The sequence below is a fragment of the Megalops cyprinoides genome, chromosome 18 (assembly GCF_013368585.1).
Source record: "Megalops cyprinoides isolate fMegCyp1 chromosome 18, fMegCyp1.pri, whole genome shotgun sequence".
NCBI lineage: Eukaryota > Metazoa > Chordata > Actinopteri > Elopiformes > Megalopidae > Megalops > Megalops cyprinoides.
Genome location: NC_050600.1, coordinates 14946813 through 14973957, shown reverse-complemented (window position 1 = coordinate 14973957; position 27145 = coordinate 14946813). Strand labels below are relative to the sequence as shown.

General features: G+C 39.4%; 1 protein-coding gene across 1 annotated transcript; it reads right to left on the bottom strand.

The window, feature by feature from the left end:
- Nucleotides 1-398: 398 nt before the first annotated feature.
- Nucleotides 399-27145, bottom strand: gpm6aa (glycoprotein M6Aa). The gene is made up of 7 exons (XM_036551290.1): nucleotides 26615-27145; nucleotides 7180-7372; nucleotides 5245-5401; nucleotides 4377-4530; nucleotides 3883-3959; nucleotides 3370-3435; nucleotides 399-1061 (listed from the first exon to the last, which is right to left on the bottom strand). The coding sequence occupies exons 1-7, from the start codon at nucleotides 26649-26651 to the stop codon at nucleotides 909-911; spliced, it is 837 nt and encodes a 278-aa protein (XP_036407183.1). The 5' UTR covers nucleotides 26652-27145; the 3' UTR covers nucleotides 399-908.

Below are 27145 nucleotides of genomic sequence, written 5' to 3'. Positions count from 1 at the left end.
AAAACAAATAAACAAAATACCATAAAAGGTTATCTGTGTGTGGATGTATGGCTTGCAAATGAATGATAATATGATTATCTACAGAGTCTATCCAAGGCAAATCCTACAAGGCTGATCAATCAGGATGGATTCAGATATGCTTGGTTCCCCTTATCTATAAAGCACCTTTACCATCATATTGAGACATATCAACATTACACTGCAGAAACAGGCTTGGCACACCAAGCAAAAAATTACCCCGTTTGGTCAAGAGAAGACATGTAAAAAGCCACTTTACGGTACATTTTAAATCCTCTGCTCTCCCAGTGGGTGCAGAATTTGCTGGAGAAGAATCTGCACATTTATACTGATGGTGCTTACCGCATGGAAACATATACAGTTCACCTGTAAATTATACAAATTTGGTCACATTTTGGTTCTGGAATAAAAAGGATGGTCTTATTCGTGAGCTGCGAATGAGCTCTGTGAAATGAGAGCTTATTAAAAATGTACAAACCTTTTTAGGTTTAGAGAAGGTGAAAATATGATTGAACTTGTTTAACCCCAGAAACATCCCTCAAAAAAAAGAAAAGGAAAAAAAACAAATATGATTATGGAAATTCAATCGCATTAGAGATGAATTAATAAGAAAACAACGATAGATTGATGAGGGATGGTACGCCAATAACTGAAAAACTGAGACGGCTAAGTTGTGTTGTCTCTGATGTAAATTTAAAAAGGAGGCAGTAGTAGAGGAATCAGAAAAAAGAACTCAGTCCTGGACAGAGGTAAAGGTCTGTCATCAGCAATGCTGTCAGGGCGACGCTGTGGCCCCCCTGACCCATACTGCGACACACCCGTAAGCTCAGTATGGGAGTCTGGCCCACCCCCCTGGAGAGGAGGCGAGGCAGAGACTTAGCATGTGTGCTTTATGTGTAGGCATTCAGGCGCTCTTTGGAGCGGGTGGAGTGGATATCGTGGAGCTCCTGCTCCTCCTTAGATTTGATATCCTCATACTTCTGCATTCTGCAGGCATCTTTCACATACGCCCAGTTGGCCGAGAGCACCATCAGATAATGAATCTGAAAGAGAGGAATATTAGGGTGTGTTAGCATAAAGCTGGCATGGGAGACACATTGACAGTATAATTCACAAAACAAAATTCACAAAATTTACGTTGTAGGACAAATGTGACATCATTACAGAAAAAGTGTATGCATGCTGTGCATGATACCCCATTTGCTTATCTAACAAGTGGAAAACAGATTGCGTGGAGTTCAGATTGTGATTACTGGAAGACACTGGAAAGTACTGGAGTGGTGCAAGTAAAGCTTTTGAATTAATTGAATTTTGTCACTTTAACAACATTCACAATGCCATAGCCTCCCCTTTCCATAAGTGCAAAGATCCTATTCTTGACATTTCTGACTCTTGTAGAAGAATTTCTGTGATACTTCACTGTCACAAAATGTAGGATCAGAAGAGAAACATAGATCACCTGTTCAACATCAAGCCATAATACTAGGCAATGCATTTGTAATATAAAGCACTTTGACTCCTGAGTGCAAATTTTAAAATAATACCTGTAGTATGATGTGAAATAATAACAATCATTATTTACAAATTATTATTTATTATTATGAACCTGTTTGATTAACCACTGACTATCATTTAAAAATGATTTATTTGGCAGTGAGAATGAGCTCAGTGAAAATAACGTCACTTGCTAATTTCACATATTTTTATTTTCCCATAAAGGACCAGCAGGTGGCAACATTGCACTGGCGATTGGGACATCACTTTGAGCCCCAGAGGCGGAGGCTATTCCTACCGTCCAGACATCCATTATGAATGTGTTTGTTTCTCTTTGGTCTATGACTGCGAACTAACAGCTCGCTTGAGGATCTCATGATGTTAATTTCAAGAACAGACTGTACTGTCGGCAACCAAATCATGTGTTATTAATCTACAAATTACAAAACAATCAAGTGAAGTATCCAAAACGAGGCTGGGGGGAATATCCTCAAACATTAAACTCCATTTATTGAGGATTAAGGAATAAACATAAACGATTTCTGCTTATTTTTTAAAAAAATGGTGCTCAACAACAGCCCAGATGTATCTGCACAAATGCATGCAAGGTGTTTTCACAAAGAATCTTCTTTTGCACAGTATTAAAAGTGTAAACAGCATTGTTCATAAAAACTCATACAATTTATATATGCCTATATCTTTCTTCTCAGTACATGCAAACAGTGCCTTCTGCACAGGATAAGCTGTGGATTTAGATGGATTGATTTATAGTGAGATATCTAAATTTATGACAAGATAAACATTAAAATAAATAGACAACTGTGCTCTCTGTTCAACTCAATCAGCATTAGACATCTATGAATTAAAAAAAAGTCTAAATCTATTTACTTTGTTTTGATGTGTAATGCTCCTCCAGGCAGTCTCTTTATGAAAGGAAGATTGGGAAGGTAGGCTTCCCTGATACCATTTCCATCAGTGTTCCACTGTAAACATTGAAAGTGCCAGCAGTACAGCACACATCATGCTTATCCGTTTAAAGGTCGGTGGCTTTGTTTAAACGATTAAGTGATTAAATCTTAAAACGGGTAATAAGTAAATTAGCTCATTAACTTTGACGCCATCATGCTTGGCTACCGGCTGCCTTCTCCTTCTTAGAAGATGGTTCCTCGCAGTCACTTAGTGATGCTTTCAGCAAGCTCCTGGCCTTTCTATCCCCAGTTTCCATGGTAACCATATGCCATGCATTTTCGAAGCCCACAGTCTCTCAGGAATGGAAAGGCTTGTCTTTGTACTGCACCAAAATATTTCCTCCCAGGTCATTCTTTTCAGCGCAGAATAAAATGTGCATTTGAAACCTTGGATTTTCAATCAAAGTTTGAATAAAAAAATCTATTCCTCCTATACAATGCCTTGGCATGCAATTCCATCTTGTGCCGTCCGTATGAAAGATGTCAGCACTGTGTTCACATGCACGCACACATTGTAATTGTGTCAAAACAATGTTTCTGCTTCCACATTTGTACATTTCAGCACAGCATTGGCAGTAATCAGAGACTTTTTGTTCTCATGAATTAATTAATGGCTCGTTAAATCAATGATTGTTGATTAGTAAATCCCAATGGAAGAAAAATCAATTACAATCATTCCCATCTGGTAATTATATGATTTATCATCACTGCAGCTATGGTAATTCATTGTCCTTTTTGTATCTTTTCATAGCGGCTGTTTAAATAGTGAATTATCTTTATGTGTTCAGAGCAATGAGAAACATTGTAAGGGTTTTTTTTCATGTAATGGCTGCAAGTCAGAACTAACAAATACCCAGAGATAACAGGACAATAGATTCGGTCTGCTCACCATTGCAATGACCGCTGCTCCGGCTCCAGCAAGGGCACAGATGAACAAGTGGAACGTCAGGTCCAGCTGCAATGTGTTCAGATAAAGGAGAGGAGCACAAATACAAAAAACATTGCTTTCTTATTTTTCATGCAAAAAAGGAAAACACTATTTACTTATGGTACCAATTTCATGTTCATCAGTTATGTTAATGTCTGCTTAAATGGTTTTCACTTGACGTCCTGCCGTTTTATGTTTTAAGCATGCCTAATCCAATCAACAACCATATGGTCTTAATTTTTGCTTCACTTTCCCTGTATTTCGGATACCTAAATTTGTTTCTCTAGTATTTCATGGTATTGCAAAACTAATCTATGAGATATTCTACTGCATTAAATAAAACAATGGGACAGTCAAATATTATCTGATATGTGCTACAAAAACGGTGTTCTCTGAATAACAAGCTGGCATGAATGAATGAATAAGTAAAGTCGTACAGCACAGCAGAGTGTGAGTGTTTCTTTTCTTACTGACCTCATTTGATTCACACATTTTGAAGAACTTCTCTGACCCTGTGCAAACCTTCTTCTCTTCCCCAATCGTCACAATTCCTGAAATACACAAAAGCAAGTTCGTAAAATCTGGGGAAACATTTTGAATGGTTGGCTTTCAGGTTAAACTACATGTAACCTGTATCTTGGTCTCTTCAACAAGCATGTCAAAATGCATGCTAGCCTCCACAAATAGCTATTCACTATGAAAGCAGGATTACAGACAATATTACATTTAAAAACTTTTGTTTTTTTAATATATATTTGTGCCTCTCCACAGACATTATCCTGGTGTATACTACAAAATTCTATACTATTGAAGAAACAGAAGTTTACTTTTTCCAATTGTCACATCAGGTGTATTAATTGTTCTAGCAAAGTTTTCTCTCTTAGGCCTCCCAAAATGATTCAAAGAAATGTCCACACAGTACAGAAACAGCACAGGACCACGCATCCCTGAAGCTGTGTGGCACGCACCAAACTGGCGTAGATCCAGACACAGGTTGGCGCTTTCAACGGCTGTGGTGTTCTGACAGATGGTCCAGATGTTGAAGTACATGAAGACGGGCAGGGAGGTGAAGGCGGTCACACCCAGCCAGGCCAGCATGAAGATGTAGGTCAGCAGGATGAACTGAAGGAGGAAATTTCCAACAAACCACGCTGATCAGACACAAATCTGTGGGCCTTTACCCTCTGCCCTTTGTCTTGTTTAGTTACATTTTAATAGTATGGAGAGGTAAAACGTACATTCCGACTCTGTTCACAGCTTGAAAAAGCTCCATTTCAAAGATATAACTCAGAGTGAATTATGGGAGTGGCAGAATGCAACAGGTATTCGAAAGGTGCCTAATACAAAATTGAGGGAAAAGGTGGGACATGATGTTGATGTGTTGATCCATTGTAATGATAAAGCTTTTATTTGCACAGCAGTTGTGTGCATGATAATCTTGCATTTAGTCCAAGGCAGTTTGCACAGAGATAATAAACAATGATGGATAAAAGAACAATGAGGCAAAAGACTAGTGACTGTATGTTGTTTTTCTTAATGGTGGTGTGTAAATTGGTAGTATTCATTTGTGTTCCTGATTTTTTGGCATAGTGGTGTATTTATACAAAGCATCATTCTGAAGAAGCCTCATGGAAGCCTCATGTATTATCACAAGATGTCACTTTGCTCAAAGGTCAGTGCAATCTAGCTGTGACGCAGATTTTCGCACTTAGTTTAGCCATCACACCTGCACCCGAATCTGTCAAACACACTCGGCAACACTGAGAGAAACCCGTTCCTGTCGTCCTGATTTCCCACCCCCGGGCCTTCACACAGCCCTCCGTGACGCTGTCCTACCCAGGCGCTGACGCAGCGGCCGCAGGTGGTGATCTTGAAGTCCCCATACAGGTCTCTGATGGCCCCCGTTGTGAAGAAGCCCTCCACCATCAGCAGGATGCCGTACACGAAGAAAGCAGATGCAATGCCGTAGATCACATACTTGATGATATCAATCCTGGAGAGGGGTGAGATCGTAAACAATACACTTCACATGAAAGCGGGTGTGTGGCAGAACACTCAGTGCAGCTGTGTCAGATGGATCACTGCAATACCCATTTTTTGGGCAGAAGAGCATTTTTCTTTCATTGTTTTTGAATGATAGTTTCAGAGAAACGAGACACTGTGTGCTGGTTGAGTTATTTTTTTAGCGGCATGCTTTTAATTGTTGTAACTGGCCATCATATGACATATTCATTCAGCACTCTTTTGTATTACTCCATTCTGCAGGGTTATTTCTATTAGAAAGCTGTGCAACTCACCGTTAACCAAATCTGCACCTACCACTTACCACTACTTATCTACCAACCAAGCGTGACAGGATACATTGGTAAAACACTGCAGCACTGTACTAAGATGTTTTACTTTAATCCCTTCATATCTGAGTGTGATATAAGGAAGATACATGTTTGAAATGAACCAGGAAAGACACAGGGCATAGTGTCGGCGTGACAAGCTGCCACTGTGGTGGGCGCGCGGTGACGTTCCTCTCTCAGCTGGCAGGGTTCTGCTGAACAGGTGTGCCCGAGACGACCCAGAGAGATTTCGGTGAGCTCAGCTCTCTGTGTGGGACTGGAGCCACGCTATTGCTCACAAGCATGGAAAATCAGCTCCGATGCTGATCTGTGGCCAAGATGACTGCTGTGGTGGATACACATTTAGTCGAACCTAATACCAGGAGCTGATATCCACATCACAAAGGTGTCAAAATGAGCCCATAATTTTTAAAATTTAATAAGTGGCCATTTTCAAATGGTTAGCAGACAATTTCTATTGTGCTTAATCAGTCTATTAGTCTGTTTGTATCCTTATTTTATTTTTTGTTTTTGTCAGGTTTGTAGTCTGACTTAAAAACCAAGAATAAAACACCTTTTCAGTATCAAATACCAAATGATGTTAAAACTGTCTGTCATTTTGGCTACAGTTATCTAACAATGAATACATGCAATGGTTTCAAAATGACTGATTGACCAACTGACAATGTCATGTCATTATACTAATGAATCAAAAATTGAAATCCTATGTGTTTCCATTTGGTATACTTTCATACAGATATCAATACCGGTGAATCATGATTATCGATTTCAATTTTATCCAAGGTTATCCAGCACATGAAAAGCAAGGACTGGGGAATGGAAGACATGGAAGCTCCCCGAAATACACGATGAAGTTGAAGTCAATGTACAGGCTGTTCTTGTACTGTTTCATTTTAAGTGGCTCCCATCCTCTGAAAGCTCTTCTTTTATCTATCAAGATGCACTTAATCAAACCTGGCCTCAACACACGCTCACACAAACAAAAACACGCGCGCACACACACACAAACACGGGCACACACAGTTCAGAGTTGATTGTTCCTCTGGTGGAAGGAGATTGAAGAGCAACTAATGAATACAGAGGATTCAATAAAAAGAATGGCCTTGAATCAAAATCCCATTTTCAGTACTGCAGGGGATTCTGCTGCAGGCACAGCTTTAAAATGTGCTGTCAATATGTACAGCGCAGACAAGTGTGGATATGGATAATCTGATTGGCAAATCGTTGTGTTGAGTCGACTTTGTAAAGCCCTTATTCTGCTGTGATCAATGCTCATCAATGTACAACTGCGTGAGATTTCAGGGACGTGTATGAGAACCTAAGGGAAATTGATGGCATCATGTATCAAGGCACATGACAGTTGTGGACCTGCATGCCTAAAAGGTCACTTAAACATAATCTTCAAGGCTGAGATACTCACATGGTGAAGACATCCAAGGAGTCCATGGGGCCTCTGACCACCTCGAAGTAGTTCTGCAGGATGGTGACGGTGCCAGAGAGAGCCTCATGCCCACAGCCGCAGAAGAGCGCCACCCCAGCGTACAGCAGGATGGTGGCAATCAGAGACGGGTATGGGATGCCGCCTAAGCATTTGATGCAGCACTCAAAGCATCCTGGGAAAATGACAAAAACCAAAGACACAATGCCTTAAATGCTTGGGAACTCCTTGCAGATGCTTTTATGGAGAGTCACCTATGTACTACAGATAATGAAGAGCAATAAAGACACACACACACTAAAAAACATCCGTAACACAGAATGCTAAAACAGTGTCATTGTCTAACCCCACGCTACAATCAATGTACATTCATGGACAAAGGCCAAAGTGAAGACCTATTCACAAGAGCAACACAGTTGCCAGTCTGAGTGCTGCCCCATCATTTTCACACCTGGCAAATGGCTTCAATATGCACTATTGATCGAGGAGTATGTGTTTCACACAGCAGCAGAAACTGCAGAAGAGAAGCAGGGATTCATTTATATGGAGGAGTGCAGAGACAACAAAACCAAGCACCAGGCACCTCATCCATCAAATTAATGCATGTTGCAAGACGACAGATCGAACTGCAAAGGGATATGTTTGAGCACTATTTGTAACGATATACAGTAAACAGATATTTCTAGTTATGTATCATATATTTCTTCATATATCACTGTGTATGTGAAGGCTGTCTGTGTACAGTATGTCTTAATGAATAATAAGTAATAATAATTACTTATAATAATAAAAAATAATTCCCTATATGGCTGGGGTTATGGCTGTCCAGTTTGTTTCTTAACTGGGAATACCAGTTACCACTTTGTTGGGTTTCTTTTTTTTAGTTCAATTTTATTTATATTTGTTTTATACAAGACAATAAAAACCACAAAGCCCACAGACACCAGGCCTTATATTTACAAAAAATACAATGTTTTTTTTTCCCTGACATAATTTAGTGTATCCCCAAGCTTATCAACTGATCAAATCGTCACTATGGAATATAACACATCAACGGGACATGAGTCCTAAAAAAAAAGAAAAAAATTCAATTTCTCTTGCTTATCATTACTTATGAGAGAAGTACCTGAGCTTTGAGTGCTGGAAGAGCTATTTATCCACTTGGATTCAGGAATCATGTTTCTTTACTTTTGATGATATGTCCAGCTTCAATTCATAATTTTACTAGTAAGCTAATTTGCTCCTGGCTCAAAATGGAGACCACATCTTGCGTAAATTGTGTTTATAAAATGAAACATTGTAGTATTGTGTAGTCTAATTACTCCATTTGGCATAGGGGCATATACTATACCACAAGTGAGGCTTAACACTCTGATCTACCCTCACTTATGATCTTATTATACCCTAAAAATTACAGTGGAAAAAGCAGGTAGGCCACTGAAGTGGTGTTCAAACAGTGAATAAATAGCTCTTGGGGACACGTTCAAAAATGTGGCCCCAGACTGAGATAGACTAATGGTTAAATCTGTCAAAGGCCAATACATCTATTGTATTTGCTTGCTTGTAGAGTTAAGTTCAACAGAATGGTGAATGTCTGATTGCATGCATGCTAATTTGGTCTTGAGCCCCCAGAAAAAGGCCTGTATCTAGACTATTAATTTCAGTGCACTGTGGAAGTGAGGACAGACACGCAGCCTCACCAGACACCTGGGAAAATCCACTGAAGTAGCCAGTGCGCTACACACAGTGCATCTTGTCCTTAAATCTCTATTGAGTAGTTGCCAAATGAAGAAATCAGCTCTTTGTTCATCTGCCTGTGTATCCATTTATATAAAAAGAATAGCTCCATTCTGCTCATTTCAGTTCACACCGAGTCTGATGCCAAGAGTCTGGACACGAAGATGCAAGCCAAGTACCCAGAATCTCACCCCTACTTATGCCGCCCACAATAAGACTGGCAATTTCACTAAAACTGTCTCCCTGAGTTTGAATGTAGCCATTATATGATCTGTTTTTCTTTTCTTCTCTGAAACTCCATCAGGGGTATATGAATTTCGATTGAATGGACACCAAGAAGGCCAATAACTGTTTTTTTGCAGAAATTGAGAGTACAGCACAATCCAATCCAACCATCCCTATGGATGCTTGAAGTGCTACAGTATTGTATACTATATGGTACTGGGCATGCATGAATATCTGCAAAAAAAATAACATAATAATAAAAAATAATCCCATGGCTGTACCGGCTGTTATTTCATTTCATACATCCTTATCAACTGACAGGTGTTAGCCTATTTCTGGGACTATGATGGAGCCAGCAGGACTACTGTTGACAGAGAACAAAGCGGCAGTATGTGTAACGATGACAGACGGGCTGTGGAAATGTGACGGACAGACCCCCCCCCCCACACTCCCACTGAGAAGGGTGTGTCCTCTCCTATCCGCCCTTCACTCCTGTGATCCCTCCCACTGGCTCGGAGAGTATAACTTTGGTGCCCCCCTCCCAACCACAGTTGCTTCATGCCCCGAGGCTACAGTCAGAGCATGTCTTCCTTTTCACATGTGGGGGAGCTCTATGAAGCCCACTGTGCTGGATCCTGGCACAGGCGCTGCATCTTAACTACTGATCAACACCTTACCCATAATCCTGCAGACTGATTCAACAGCCAACACCAAACGCCCATCCTGAAGTTTGAGGAGGACAGTAACCCATTCTGAGACTGATTTTACAACCAAGATTTTAGGATTACAAGAACTACATATTGAAGTTACTGTCAAATCTATATCTTAAATGTAAAAATATGTTGATTATGAAGCAATATGAATTATTTTTTCATGTTATCTTAGAGAATGATAAATGAAGCCAGCAATGTTGCACATTCTCACATCAACACATTAAAGTGTATTGTGTGTGTTTAATGGAAAAGGCTTTTATACATTGGAATGTTAGAGAAATACTGAATTTGTGTGGCTGAATTGAACTCGTCTTATAGTTTTGCTATATTTTAAACTATGTGACAGTATCAAGTGCCCTGAGCAAATACTCTAAGAGAGCGTTGAGACCAGGCAACATTTAATATGAGGGATGCAAACATGAGCAATTGTGGTTTTGAGGGTTGTGTGGAAGCTTATTTTAAAAGTTATTGACAGTGCTAGTTTAAAAATGACCAATGTACCCTCAAGTAAGAGTTTTCACCAGGATTCATTGCACTTTAAGTTCAATAGTTCCTTATCAGCAGAATTGCATTTCCAGTCTCTACCCATGGGGACAGCCATGCACGTACACCCACACTGAAACTAATTTAAATGGTAATCTTTGGTTATTGCCTGCAGAGGAATGTTTCCATAACTAAAACACATATATCATGTGGTTCATGAATATGAACGGCCTGTGTGTACATTGTTTAATCTGTGTATTCAATCCATACCTTCATTATAAAGCAATAAATAATGAGCACTCATCTAGCCTGAACCTCTAAAAAAAATTTTTCACCCTGATTCCAATATTACGAGAAATGTAATTAAAAGAAACAGAAATTATTATCCTGGTAATGACTTTGTCGGGCATGATTAAAATCTACAGATAGAGGTTGTGGCATCACTGCCATCTAAACATAAAATGTGACTGAAGACATACTGTATGTACTGCTGATTTACAGGATGGGGAAAGAAACTGATGAATACTAATATGCCCAGCAGCCATTCCTTTAGGGTGCTTCACAGCATACACTTCACTGCTGTATCTCAATGCTGTATCCATCCTCTATATCCACAACCTCAGGGGAGGTGCTTACTGCACCGCACTTGTGGAACTGATAAAGCACAAACACTCCAATGCCTGCACTTCCACCACACAAATGGATACTTGAGGCCAGGCAGTGCTGTGCGTTTGCTACAGGCCCCAACAAATATATACAGGCGCACTATATTACCCTTTTGACCTGAACGTGCTTAATGCACAAAAGAATGCCTTCTTTGCTGCTCGGAATCATGGGATATCACAAAGTGTAACACTATAACATCCCTCTGCTTTTATGCTTTAAACAGAGGGACACATGACAGTGCCAACTGGAGGGATGAAATGGAAATGAATCAAGTCATACAGACTTCAGTTGCTGCCATCCACATACATTAGCTCCAGGGTGTAAGGCTTCCTCCCGGCTGGGATGAAGTTTTTCAGATTAGCATCAATTTTCCTCATCTCTTCATTTACAGTTACTAGATCCTTCTGCTTTAAAATGTGTAGATTTGAGGAGCACATCCCTCCAATTCAAATCCTGAATTAGCAAATGCATTAACAAAAATCATTCAAAAGTTATCCGTCACTACTAATATCTGAAGGTTTTGCTTTAAGCATGTGATCTTCCAAGCTAATAAATTATGTGCATGTTTGGGACTGGTTGAAAAGCTGTTCACATATAAAGTAATGTTTTGTAATGACTTCATATCATCTAACTTTGAATATTTTCATTGTTTAAGTCAGAAAAAAAATCATTTGCACATGAAAAACACGACACAGAATTGGTAAATTTGGAACGTAAAATACTTCTTGTTCTTTGACAAACATTTGTCAATTGATTTGTAACTCCCTATTTATTTATTTATTTTTTTACTATTCAGCCAACTGTGAAATTTAAATCAGTTTGCCAATGAATTAATTAGGTGCTTTTGAAATATGGTTGTCCTCTACGCCACATTTGCCGCATAAAATAACAATTTCATAGCATTTGTCAGTCACAGTCTGTGAGTTTCTACTGATAAATAAATTCAATCAAAGACAATATGGCTGGAGAATATTAGAGCTGCATATTACTCAAAGCAGAGGACTGCTTTTTCCCTTTGTTACCTAGGGTAGTTGACAGCATTTTGGACTGATCTGCAGTGATGCTGCCTTGGAAGCCAGCCTGTTGGACCATGCATATCTGAATTTTCATCACAACATTCTATCAGCAAGAACTGTAAATTAAGGACTTTCTCATATATTTATAATGAGGCTGGCAAGGCAACACAACACACATTAACAGTGTCACTGATTTTAAATGTGTGGCTGAACCATGTGGTGGGAGGTAGAGTCATTGATCCCAGTCTTTGTCATTGTAACCTGACTGGCACATTAATTGGTGTCATGGTACTGTGCATCTGTGGTGTGTGAATGTGAATGTGATCATTCACATTGTGTAATTTAAAAACAGGTTTACTTTCATGAGAAATGAGAATATTGCTATTGCTAATGCTAATAGCAGCCATTACAATACAGTAGTGTTTATTCAAAAAATATGTACAAGATTTTGAATATTGTGATGTTCCATTTGAAGAGGGTTTGTTTTTTTCAGTTTTTCTGTTTTCTGTTGTTCTCTTCCTTATTTAGTAAAAATGCTGCAAAGCCATTTACACTGCTCTGAAATGTGATGAAGTTATTTTCATATTCCCCTGCCTTTCTGTCCACTGCAAAGAATGCAGATCTTGCTTCTCGCGTTGCAACGGTCTGCCAAGCTCCGTTGCTGCTTCTAGCAGGATCCTGACTGGAATAACAAGTACCTCTACGAAGGCGGGGAGTGCCGCTGCTCCTCACACCCAGCCTAGTGTTTCTGCAGGAGCACAGACGTAATCCACCAAAAACCCATGTCAGGGATCCCCGTGCTTTTCTAATGTCTGTCTGCTATACCCGCTCCGCTATTGTCTCAATACAATCATATCTGCGCCATCGCCTTATCGCTTTCAGTAGACATTTCCGTACGTACAAACGCAGTTAGCATCAATCTGCGTCACAAAGCGCCGAAACTGCTGCACCATAACCATGTCCTACGGGTGCTAGGATTTTAATACACCAAGTGGATGTGAGTGAATTCCTAATTAATTTGCCATGAATTATTGTTCTGCTTGAATGTATCGACATGGGCAAACCTGCAGTCTATGTTCATCACAATTCACATTTTTTTTGATAGGAAAGATACAAACAAATGTTAATGTGGCACACAACATATTGATAAGTATTAAGTCACGTTGACCTTTACGTAAGCTGTAATAAACAAGGCTTAAACTGAGTATCATATAATACAATGTCCAATTTAATATGTGCATATTATATATGGCCTGATTTTGTAATCATATCTGTATTTGTTCATGTAAGAGATGTTTTCATTGTGTTTGTGAGAGAGAGATGGCAAGAGAGAGGGAGATGGAGGAAGAGAGAGAATGCCAGTGATTTGTCTGACTCTCTTTAGAAGGGAATATTAAAAGCTTGCAACCACACAGATCAAGTGACAGTGTCAGTGACATTTCATTACCTGACCAGATAAAGTCAACTGACATTGGACACCGGAGAGGGATTCCAATAGAATCTGAAGAGCAGCCAAACAATGCCATGTGGTTACAACAATATGAAATTAGAAATGGCCCAAAGCAGTTGGCAATTTCTGCATCATTACTTCTCTGGTTTACATGTATATTATCAATTCTCATTAATCTTTTTGCTGAAAATGCAATTGAATTTTTCATTTGCACAGTTCATGTGGTTACATGTCCAGATGTTGTAATAATTAAATAAAATACAATTCTGAAACCTGGAAAAAAGTGAATAAATAAACACTTAGTGTTGAGTACACATGGTCAAAGATCTCTATTTTTTGGATGTTCCGATTATGTAAAAAATCTGGAAAATATCCACACGTATTTCTGAGCAACCTGTTCAGTGCTGAAACCCCATCGTGATCCAGCAGACCTGATCCCTCCCATGCTGTTCTCTCCATGGGAATTATGAAATCATGCGTATGTGGTTATGTTTTATTTCCTGTTTTAACGATGCATCTCTCTTTGTGTGGCACCTGAAATTGCAGACTGTCAACAATATTCCATAGCGCTCAGAATATACTACCACAGCATGTTTTTAAATACTGTGTAGCCAGTTTGAGAAAATGTAATTTCAACAACCATTCATGACATTTTCATTACAAATATGATTAAATGATCAAATGATGATGGTGTTCAGTTCTGGAGGAGGTCAGAATTAGAAATTCACTGCATCTCAACATTTCCAGTCAGGTGCAGTATAGAGCTGATGTAAAAATTAATGTGTATTTCAGATTCAAATAAAGAGCACTGCAAGAAAACATGAGTTATGAGCTTTTCAAGATTCTGCTTTATTCGTAACTAAAAGGTGACACCTGTGTCTTTAGCTTTTTTTTTTTTTTGGGGGGGGGGGGGGGGGGTATACCTGTAGATAACATACAATGGACTCATTTTTCCTCGTAGTGTGTGAATCTTCAATTTCATGTGAAATGTTTCTGATGATTTCTTCTGAGATATGCAGAAGGAGCAACACAGGAAAAGAAATAAAATCCCTGAGACCTGACTGAAAGGGCTGCCATTGTGGCATTGTAACCATGGCAACTACCGAGGATCAGATTGTTAGAAAACATACTTTGATAAGCAAAGGGAATGAGAACAGCCTCCCACTGTCCATAATCAATTCATCCTGTTGTCGTTTGCTTGTATTTACTTGGAATTGTGTCACGGCAGCAAACACAAATTTCACACACCTAAAATACATTTTTCAGTGTTTCCCTTTCAAAATTGGCATCCTTGTCAAAAACATTTCCTCGCACATTTTATACATTGCTATTTTTTTCAAATAATGTATTTAAATTAACAGTGAAATATGACTAATACAGTTCTGTATACATGCACTACTAATTGGTTGTAGACATGTTAAATGATGTGAATATGTAGATGGAGTAATCACAAAAATTGTACCCATGTCAATGGCACAAAGAATCCAATACTATTCTTGTGAAGTTTTTACTTCACAGGCGAAGTGAGTCCTCACAAAGTAATGGTGAGCATCTCTTGCTATATTGGACTGCACAGCAGGGCAACTCTGACTCAAGTCCATATATGATGGAATAATGTTTATGGCAGCATTGATCCAACTAATGTGGAATTAAAAGTGTCGATGCGAGGGCACATTCCTTGCCATAGTTCCAGACTTGGATGGGCTGATGGCATGAAAATCCATCCCATCTTGAATGTCAGACAGGTTTCCTACTATTTGTACAATATTACATTCATTGCAGGGGGACATGTTTTAAAGAGAAAATACTGAACTGAAAAGCACTCGAAATGCTGGAACAAAAGGCTGTGCGGGTATTCAGAGAAAGGATCCATCAAACGCATCGTTGAGACCTATTTATCTGCAAGGGAAGCCAAAAAATTGGTGATCCTCAAGCCCATGGGAAGAATATCCAGTATGACCTCTGATCGCAGTCAGTGCACCTGTGTCTGGGATCTTACTGCCACGAAATGCACTCCATGCCATGAGCGGGATTGCAAATTGGTTCCTATTGCCCATGCAAGCTCACAGTGAGTGCTGGCTGTTTCACACATTCTCTGATTGTAAGAGAATGTGTGTCGTTGCCAGTAAGAGGTGCAGAACTGTCACACAGTAAAAAAAGTATCTGACTGCGAGAAGAAGCTTACATGTTTTTTACATTGCAGACTACTGTGAAGGGGTGAATTATTGTGAGTTTAAATGAAAGTAAAAAAATCACATTGTGACAATGACTTCCCTGCATAAGCAATCAAGAACCACAAACTGTAGTTTAAGAAGGCTGGAGGAATAGAGATCTTAGATTTAAAAAAATCTGGAAGAGAGAACTCTACAGAGTCAAGATTGCACTTGGAAGGTTTGGACTCTGCAGAGAAACCCATGCACACATGTAGCTTCACTACATTCTCCCACTTTGAATTTCTGCAGCAGCTTCAGTTCACTGACAGGTGTCTGAGTCTCACAATACCAAGAGTACCCCATTAGTTCTGAGCAATCACCCCCAAAGCAGTACTAATAATAGCTGCCTATTATTTATACTATTGAATACTATTAATAATATTCTATAGCTATGAATAGTAGTCATATTATTTCATACTATTAAGCTATGTTTTATGCACCACAGTTATCTCTTGATGGCACAGTTCACCCATCTTCTTTACCTCTCAAGGATATTGTGTGATCTTTGATTTACAGCTACAGCAATTCCCTTTTTAGGTTTCCCCAGGTAGACTTCACAGAGTTGACCCTCCTCATACATCAGATTTATCTGGCACGCCTCCCCATGTTAACCTTTATCTTGACATACCTTGTTAATTTTCTTGGGTTCCCCTAAATCATGTGGTCTGAGCTCACTTTAACAGGCAGACTTAACTTTCTTGCAGTGACAGATGGGAAGGGGTGGGAGTGTGAGTGGTGACTGAGTCTATCTTTTCTGTACATTTATATTTAGTTGCTCAGCAGACACTCTTACCCAGAGTGACGATTTCAACAGGTTACAAGTTTTACATGTTATCCATTTATACAGCTGCATTTTTATTGAAGGGAATCGAACCAGCAAGGTTTGGGTTAGAAGCCCTACACCTTACAAATACACCACGCTGCTGCCCACAAGTCTTAATCACTGAAACCTTTGCAGAGGTCATGACAGTGCACAGTTATTCTTTGTATTTCTGTGTGTGTGTGTGTGTGTGTGTGTGTGTGTAAATATAATATTCCAGCCTGCTTACCCTTCCCAAGTACTACTTACAAAGAATAAACATTTGTCAAACAGCAATATTCCACATAATCGCTATGGGATGAAAGAGCAATAACTCCATGGTTATATTGGGCTGTTGAGGTTCACTGAGCAGTAGCCAGTAGTTATTATAGAGTCAAAACAGGGAGAAGCTTGTGGTGAGCAGTTCCCTGAAGACACTCCAGCACAGGCAGATGTTGGATGTCACCTTGCGGGCAGCTGTGAAGCCTTATGTCAGGGGCATGGCTCCTGACTTTCCTCTGGGAAATTCCCTCTCTTTCCAGGACATTACAATAAACTACTAACTTTATTATAGTGATTGTGGGTTCACATCTAAAATGACACACTACTGCTTTGCCATTAAAGCCCTCCCTGTGATAATAGTGTATAGTTGTATAATAATTCTCATTTTCCATGACTTTACCCTCATCTGTTGAGAGCTTGCTGTGCAATGGATGGGCACAACAGCTGTATCACTGAGGAGCTTTAATGTCTTTTACTGCATGATAATGTCTGTATTCTCCTTTTGCTATGCTTTACAGAATGGTTTCATAATGGTGTTCAGTATCAGGTTCAGAGAGGAGCTTGATATTAATATTAAGCAAACAAATATTACTGAAAAGTATACTTTGTGGCACTTGCATTATTTCACAGTAAACACACAGCGATTATGGATAGTGTCATGTCTCTCCCTGTAATAATAATAATAGATTTTTCAGAGCCATATTCATGGACCTCCAACCCTGTACAATGAAGGATATTAATAAATATAACAATAACCATGCTGTGTGATTTATGTCCACAGGCTTCAGTGGTCCCTGTCTCCCAGGCTTTGATAGTTGGTGGTGCGTTGTGCTGCCACAAACACACAGCTCCTCCCCTCTCCCAGGAGGATTCTCCTTTTCTTAATCTTTGGCAGGGCTGGGAAAAATTGAGCCTTTATTTTGAATTTCTTATCCGTGATTGGTCTCTATCTGTATATCTGTATATCTCTCCCATAGCCAATTCGGCATTGGTTTGCATCTAATTTATTTCAGTATGAGCTACATGTAAAATGATGTGTCACCCAAGTCTGGATCCATTTTCTAAGATAAAGCAATAACCACTTATTTTATGTCTTTAAATGATTATGTGTATCACAATTAATTCTTCCCAGGACTATAAGCACACAGTTTGTTATTGACAAACGATGAGTTGAATGAAGAGACACAGGATGCTCCATGCATTATTTAGTGCTGCAGGGTACAGAACTGACATGCCTGCCATTTCCATTAATAATTTAACCCTGCTTTATCTGCATTACCTTAGTTAAGAAGGAGAGGAAAATTATTCTACAAAAATATTCTAGTTGACCTCAATGCTATATTTACAGTTATTATAAAGGTATGTGTTGACTATATTGACTTTAGTGAGGTATATTTACTGAAGTTAGTTACCCTCTGACACGAGGCATCTCAAATCAACAGTGCACACACAGGGATTGTGTCTGCCTTTAATTTCCTGTTTCACTTACAAATGAAATAATTTCTCATCATTCCCATAAAATGGAGGCTACATTGTGAACAAAATCTGTGTCCACATATTGATTGAGTTTATGCAGTAATCCTCAGTGCCTCACATACGAATTTTTCAAGAAATGTATGCAATACAATTTAAACTGAGCAAATATTAATTTGAATATCAAATCTTTACGTCATCCTGTAATTAACAAGCATTGTGTTGATTCCTAATTGTGAGGTGAACCATAAAATGGCACAAGTCAATGTATTTTTTTTTTATAAAACAATGCATTTGTGCTATGATAAACCCTACAATTTAAACCACAATTTTTTTTTTCTCCCTGCAGAACAGCTACAATAAAACAAAACAAATACCAGAGAGAGATTCGGCATCTAATTTCAGCCTGACCCAAATCTGAATAAACTGTTGGTTAAATATAAGCACCATCATCAAACGAGCAACAGAAGGCGTCTCCCTGATGACAAAGAGATCAGGGCACCCACTCCCCCCTCCTTCCCCTCGTCTGCTCACTCTCCACTCCCACCTCTTCCCATCTGTCAGAGCCATGCCAAACGGGCAACAGAGGGATTAGCTCCTCCCTTAATCCACACAGGGTCAGGGGTCATAATTATCTAATGGTTACTTCTTAGGCACCCAAAAAAAATGAGGAGGCGTGTTACAGAAACCACAACAAAGAATAATTAAAAGACAAAACACTCAAATCCCTTTGCTTGCTTTAACATAAATGCACACACATTCGAAACCGCATATGTAAAAGGTCCCGGGGGGTATCAGAGATGTAGCCAGACAAAGAATACCACCTCAAGTGTACCAAAAGGACTGGAAAGGCAATGCAAACGGGATTCAATGTGTTGTTCTGTTTTAGAATTTCATTTTATTTCAACAGAGGCATAACATTTGAATGGCTGTTGACAGGAGGGTTTCAGATAAACAGCCCTTGATCTCTGTTGACATAAGAGATCCCCCCTATCTCCAAAAGCTGAGTATACCCACCAAAACTCAATAAAACAAAGACAGAAGGTGATGGTGAACATGGGGATACAAGGGATACACCAAGTACTGCTACAGTAGTTTGCTAACACTTAGCGCCTTCCCCTGAAGCCAGCAGGTTTTAAACCCTACAGGCTCCTGAATGCTCTGCGCATGTTTAATCAACCAGTATAGTTGCCATGCCAACAACGGTGCAAATTCTGAGAATAGACTGGGTACTTCAGTGCACTGACCCACTTACTGTATGTCAGCCTATTCAGTGGGACAATGGTGAATGAGACACATTACACAGATTAAGCTCTGGGGTACCAACACCGGAGCCCACATCTGAAGGCTCAGGCACTGATTTCAGGAGTTTAAAAAATATTTTAAAATATCTATAAATATAGAAATGTACTGCTTCTCAACCATTCCCACACAGGCTGAAGTCTGTACTTGAGTCAAGATCTAGCTGCAATGCTCTCTTTCATGCCTGAGTGTTCACATTATGGCTTGGCACACCACAAGGGAGCAGGATATTGTGATTAAATTCACAAAACATTTAAAATTATGATTATTTGCATGCTGAAAACATCTGAATAAATAAAATGTGTATTTGTTACATATGAATATTTTACTTATGTTAATATATCTATTCAAATTATACATCATCTGAACAATTCCTTCTACCTTATTAGTTTTTTTGCAATACCAATCATACCCACTCACAAAAAATTCTTGCAGTTATTTATTCTTTTGAATAAAACTAAGGAATCTTTCCAAGAAAAGTATATTATTTATATCTATTAATTGAGGGAAAGCAGGTCTTATGCAGAATTAGCAAAGTTCTCTTGACCGAGATTTGGGTGGAGATATTGGAGGTGAGGGGGACCTCGGTAAGGAGTGGCCGAAGAGTGGGCAGAGACACAGTACAGCTCTTCAACACACCACAGTAGGTGCTGGGGAGACCTGCTCTGAGGAATATCAATAGTTAATACTGGTTAAAAGGGAGATGCACGGCAATGCATCCCTAAAGCATGTGCACTGTGGGAAGGATGACACACCCATCAACAGTGCCAACCAAAGATAGCTCTGATCATGAACCTGGCGAGCATAAAAAATCACAAAATACTCACACTAAAAACACTCTGAGCCATGGAAAAGGGGGACTTAGATGAACATATTAACCTCAGTCTCCTGCAGTTAAAGGTGAACGTGAGAATCCTCATGAGATCCGGCTGAGCTGCCTTGGAGGGTCCACCAGGGCATTGGTCACTACATCTCTCCCACAGTGCAGCGCTCCACTTGCCTGGCAGCAGAGGTGCACATAGTCAGCCTGGTCCATCACACTAACGACCTGAGATGAGCCTTTCTCATTAACGGCAGTGAGAACAGACGAGCAACTAGGGAAATGAACAGACTGTGTGGGAAGCACAGATTTGGCACTGGAGACGGTGATGCTGGCAGAACTTCAGGTTATGGTTTCTGCTTCGGTCCGTTTTTAAATTAAGAGTCAAGCGTCTGAACAATATCATTATGTACAAGATGTGGTGCAATGCTTATCTGACCACTCTTATTGTGTAGTGTAAAAATGATAAATATATTTATATAGGTGCCATAGCCATGTGGCAAAAAGGGAAAACATGGCATTCACAGAGAGATTAACTGCATATATATAATTAATTGATGAGGAAAGCTGAATGCAATTATATAGGCTTGAACTCTCCAATGTAAATACTCACCTGAGTTAAAGTGTGCATTCATGAGTAGTTTTATGAATAGTTACAATAGTATGACTGAATATTTCTTTATAAAGGACGACAAATTATCAAGAGTGATGAGAACAATGCTGATGTACCATAGAGCTGTTGAAACTGCCTGCAGCCCATTCTGTTGGACGATGATGTGAAATTTGAAATTTGAAACATGATAAAAAGAGATGACAGCCTTTCCTGCACAATGGCTGAGCCTAAGTCAGTCGGATGAGTCTGCTGTAAAGACCCCGGCGGGGACACCAATGCCAGGAGGCCAGGCTGCATTCACTGGGGCAGACAGGCTGAACCCGTGGGGGGGAGGGGCAGGGAAACCGAGAGAGCAGCACATTCAAATCTGCTTGTCCTATTAACATGCATTAGGCAACGGGTGAAGAGCGCAGACATCAAGTTCAGACATTCTTTCCGCAGGGAAAAAACACTGCCTATACGGATTGATCAGTTAATACCTATGCCACTAACTATGTTGTGTGTGTCACAGTGATTCTGAGAAAGATGTTTTTAGGACAAATCCATGACCTCATTTTCTTTTTCATGAGACACCATGAAAGAGTGAAGAGCTCGGCTTAACTTTGCTGTTTAAATGTGATCTCATTTGCCTCTCTTGTTATGGAAGACACACCATATCTGGAGAGTAGATCCCACATTGTAAAGAAATTCATTGAAGAATCTGATTCAGCTGATACTACTATACATTAGCTGTACTACTTAACACTGAAAATAACATACTAGTAAACACATACTCTAAGACCCCAGAACAGTTTCTGTCTCTGTCTGGCCTCTATCTGTGTACTAAACCTGAAGACTCTGAAGAATGATGAGGAGGACTGTAATGGACCTAAGTCTAGAAAAAACTGTATAGCAGGGTGTGGTGGTGGAAGGGAGGTCAAGGGTGAATCCAGTTGGCACTGTGATTCTAGATTCAAGATTAAAATCATCATAATGTCATCAGAATGCCTCAATAGCTGCTTCCTGCTCATTCATTGTTAAATGAGTTGCACCAGATGAGAAAGTTCAGACCCATTAGCCACAAAACAGCTGACCTAAATGGTCCACTTAGACTTATTTTTTGCAGTTATTTCAAAAGGTAACCAAGGGGATGAACTTTTTCCAATATAAATAGACCGGCTTTATGTTTCCTATTTATCCGTATACTTTCTTCAACCACATTCCCTGCTTTCCACAGTGTACAGCACATGAGAGATTCAGATACACAGTTTATATTAATGAAATCAGTGGATGGATGAAAATTGGAAAGCTATTGTATTTAGTTAGTTTGGAAGTACTTGAATGAATTGCACTAGACACAATTGCACTGTGTTTGTTCTTTTGGCTGCATTTCTTACATTCATATGAATAATAAACCATATACTTCAAAATAATGAAAGTGCACTTTCATCTATGTTTAAGCATGGAAGTTGGGAAATACTCTAAAATGTATCTTTAATAAAATAAAAGCAATGTCAGAGTTTAATAGCTGCAATTCCTTTTCTTTCACCCAAATCGTTGTAAATCGGTGTAAATATGCTGAAAAATGTCCTCAAGCCCTTCAGCGGGCCTACAAAGAGCTTAATTTGACTTGCATTGCTATAAAAGCAATGATTACAGCTGACAGCATCTCTCACACTTCATCTGAAGGTTTCATAGAACAATCATAGCATGTCAGTCACATTGACATACAGGGGCTGGCTGTCGTTTCAGCCCAGCACAAAGAAAATGGCTGTGTAAAAAGGAAGTGATGGCATGGTTTCAGACTTTTGTATTGCTTTATACTTCTGAATTGTGCTTGACTGTAACATATCAAGGATAAATATGGTTTATTTTTGGTCACTTTATATCAATAAGCATATTCCTAACAATAAAACTTTATATCGAAACCAAAATTTAGCAGAAAATGCCAAATTGTTTGCTAATGTGGGTACCATACAGTAACCATGCAATATCACTATATCATGAATTGATTACACTTCTAAAGAGAATGCGGTCTTCTGTTTTCCTTGGAATACCATATTTGTCACTTCATGACACAAATGTAAATGAGTAATGGCAAGCACAGATTAACGTGGCAGTAGAATATCAGACACTGTGACCAATGACACACTAGTCCTCAACACAGTTAGACCCAGTCCAGCTGATTTTCAAAAAAAAAAAAAAACAAAGCTTTAAAACAGATCATGCTACAAAGTCTGCCCTGAGACCTGAACCCAGACCTATTCAGTTTAAGCAAAAATGGGTAAACCTATTTCAGAGTTGAATTAGGCTACTTAAACTGCGAAGTCTGTTTAATTACAGCCCTGAATCAGTCATTACAAATTAAAAGCTTTTATTAAGATGCATAGCATAGAATCATACAGAAGAAGTCCTTACTAATTCAGCAAATGTATGACGCTTGTCAGATTACAGCACGTAGTCTATTTTTTCTGTGAGAAAGACCACATGTAATAGTATATTTTATGAACACAGTATCTGGAGTATTTCCTTCCCCGCACCATACTCTATGCTGTACAGCCAAGAGCTAAGGAACGAATGCCGAAAGTGTCAAAAATACATCGCTGTCACATTACCCATCAGCCCACAGAGCAAAAGACTGAATTTGCAGAAGCGAATGGTAGCTGACAAATTCTTAAGTAGTAAGCTTAAACTGAGTTTACTACTTAAAAGTAAGCTCAGTAATACCAGTCTACACAAACCATTCCACTTTCTTATATGGTTGTATGCATTGTATCTTGCAGAGTCTCTTGAAGAAATAAATTTTAACTGCACAGCTACATCACAGCCAGACATTAACTTTGGGCTGCATTGCATTAAAATGTTGACACGATAATGGCGCATTTTAGAGCTCATCCTGGACAAACACCATTAGCCCCGTGACACACACAAAGGCTGTAAAATGCGTTATTACTGTGTGGGGTCAAGGCCAACATTTAATCTTAGTCCCAATAAAGCTGTCATGAGTAATTTCATATTTTGTCACTCAATACGTCTCTTTAAAAGAATTCAGTACTCACAGTGAGAATATTTACCAGCCTTCTCATTCAAAGGAGTTTACTTGCAATCCACACTTTAAGTTATAGTCATTTGTGTATATATATAATTTACTTCTTTGAATGATATGGCTTAGTGTTACTAGTAGTGATGACCAACAAGATATTAAGGTTAATGCCCTCTGAGTGTGTGATAATTAATCTGCCTGTCTTGTGCAGTAAAGTCTGGGATTCATTACAAAAAAAAAAAAAAAAAATAGAATAAAGCCAGGTGACCCCAGTCACCCCACACCAATCTCCTGCACGGCTACCAATAGAGTGAGAGCTCACTTAGACAGTGTGACATACTACCACTCCCTGGTTTTAATAACACAGGCTTGATACTCTTAGTACCTCCAGATGGATGACCTCATATAGAGAATGCCACTAAAATTTATAGTTTTCATCCAATATGCTGAAATGCACCATGTCCAAATGATGCAATGGGCACAGCTGACTGATTCTTTTACAAAGGATGTTTAAGAGGAAGCCACCAAGGGTGCTTTCCTTTTATACGGCTGGTCTGTGCTGACTGAACAATTCCAACATGTCCTGACCACATGATAATCATTTAGGTACCTTTTAAAAATGGTGAAATTCAATTAAACTTTTGAATGTAGAACGTAACTATCACCATCGCTGTCATAAACATGTAATTTCTATTTGTACTCTATGTTTTCGTGTTTTGTGTTTGAAATCCCAGATTGAGACTGCCCACCCCATTATTGTGTGCAGGAGTCTCTGACGACAGCTCATCAGAATGGTATTACACTAAAGGAGAAAATGAATATGGAACGCTGTGCCATCTGCTAAAGAAGAATGTTTTATTTATAGTGTATGAAGATTTGATGGGCGAGTGATGTGTCAGTGAGCCACATTCTTGCCTAGGGGGGGAAGAGCTAACAGGCTGCAGATGAGTGTTGTGTTTCTTTAGAAATCACCACCATTGCAGTCAGTGCCCCGCTGCAGGTTTGGTATATCATACCATATGGAGAAAAAGCAGACCATATCCGCTTTGTTGCAGTGCTATCCCTTTGTACATAAAACATCACTGAGATGCAATTTCTGCAATGCCAGCTCACACCATGAGAAAAGCAATAATATCAGGATATTCTTGCAGGTTTGCATTTATGCTGCTGTTGAATTTGTCTGACACCATCGTTGGCCAAGCAGGATTTGATGAAGTATTCAGGACCGATAGTTGAGAGATTTATCGCCATCTCTCCTTTCTGTTGATCCCTATGCATATGCAGTTATGTGATTACATATATGCATGCAGACTGTAGGCTCCTTCAAATCTCATTACACTTGAAAATTAAGTAGAAAATGATGCACCAACACACCATTAGTGCTGCTGAATATTTATTAGTTCATGCTCATATACACTGAAATATGAGGCTACATCCACACCGCTGACTGCTGCTCGGTACTACACCAACACATATGCTTTATTTATTGCAAGTCCATGACCATTTCACACCCAGGAAACCATGACGGTAAACAAGCATATCATCACAAAGATGGATTTGCAGAAATGTATGTTTTTCAGTTTGTTTTGTCATGTAGACCATTTTGAAAGGTGTTGAGTGGATGGTGAATGATTTCACTATCAATCCAAGCAGATGGAAAGATAGTTACAGTATAGGTACAAGCACTGCATGTCTGAAGATACTCTATTTTTTCAGATCAAATCTAAAAGCAAGGGTGACTAAAACTACCAGCAGATTACTGAAATACACATAATGCCATCAGTTGTTTTATTCTATGTGAGTATTATCTTCCATGCCCAGATGAAATTATTTTTTAGGGAGGGAAAAATCCTAGATATATAGTTGATGCAGATTAATCGACATGAGACAGGGGTGTGGGGGAGGAGGGAGAAGAATTCTGATGCAGCTATCTACATATACATATAAAGCGAGGGAAAGAGAGAGAGAAAGGAAATACACACACACATACACACACACACACATACACAGCCACACATCCACATCTGAATGTAAAGCTTTTTTCAAATGCATAAATAATTCCCTTCTAGAAAACAAATAGCACTTCAAGCACACAAAAATCTGTTGTCAAACCACCCCCTAACAAACTCCCTCCACGGAAAAGAAAAAAAAAAAAATCAAAACATAATCAAATTCATAGGGGTATCCACAGAAAAAAAAGTGAAGAGGTCACATTACTGCAGTCTCCACTGACCCATCCAGACAAGCGTGAGAGCATGAACTAAATGAACGCTAACAAAGACGATTCTCCTGGACCGTCCACAGCAGACACAACTAAAGACCCAGTCCTCCACCTTACAAAGCACTGTCTGTGCATACATCAACAAACCTCTTTATAACCACAGATAAGCAATAATGAAATCACATGCACATGCATGTTCATCTGTTTCCTATTTCACCATTTTTTTTGTTTTTTTCCTTGTATATTCCTATTCCATGTAGGTGACAGAATCAAGTCTGCTCTGCTCCATACACACATACACATATACACAAATGCATGCATTTACAGAGATGCTCATTAAAAAAATGTCAATACAGGAAATGAGCTAGAAAGCTGACAATACCTTTTTGTGTCTGTCCCTCATCCATGTCCTCTTCCATTGTTGCCTGCCTTAATTTGGAGCTGTAGCGCTGAATTCAACAAAGCCTCCAGTAAAGTGGTTAAAAGCCTGTTTTTATTGTTTCCCTGGGAGCTCCGACAGCAGTGGTTTAGGGAAGTCCTTAGAGCTCAGCTTGCAGATGCACTTGCTCCCTACTCTGCTTCGAGACTGCTTGTCAGCACTGATTTCATTCAAATTAGTCTTCCGTGAAGATTATCAGTTTCTCTTCTCAATGCTATCCATTGTAAGCCACCACAGCGCACGTACTGAAACAAACTCTCCCACTGAAATTTGGGGGCCAAATCTGCTCTGTCTGCAGGGAGAACAAGGCAGTGAGCTTCCAGCCACTACAGCTGATCTAGGCAATGCAGGTGTTTGGAAACAGCATAGAGGCTTGTGGGAGTGTAGATGGCTTGCGCTGAAAAAAAAGCCCCACACACTGAGAACAGATGGATGGGTGTGTTCATGTTAAAGACAAGTGACCACCAACTCATA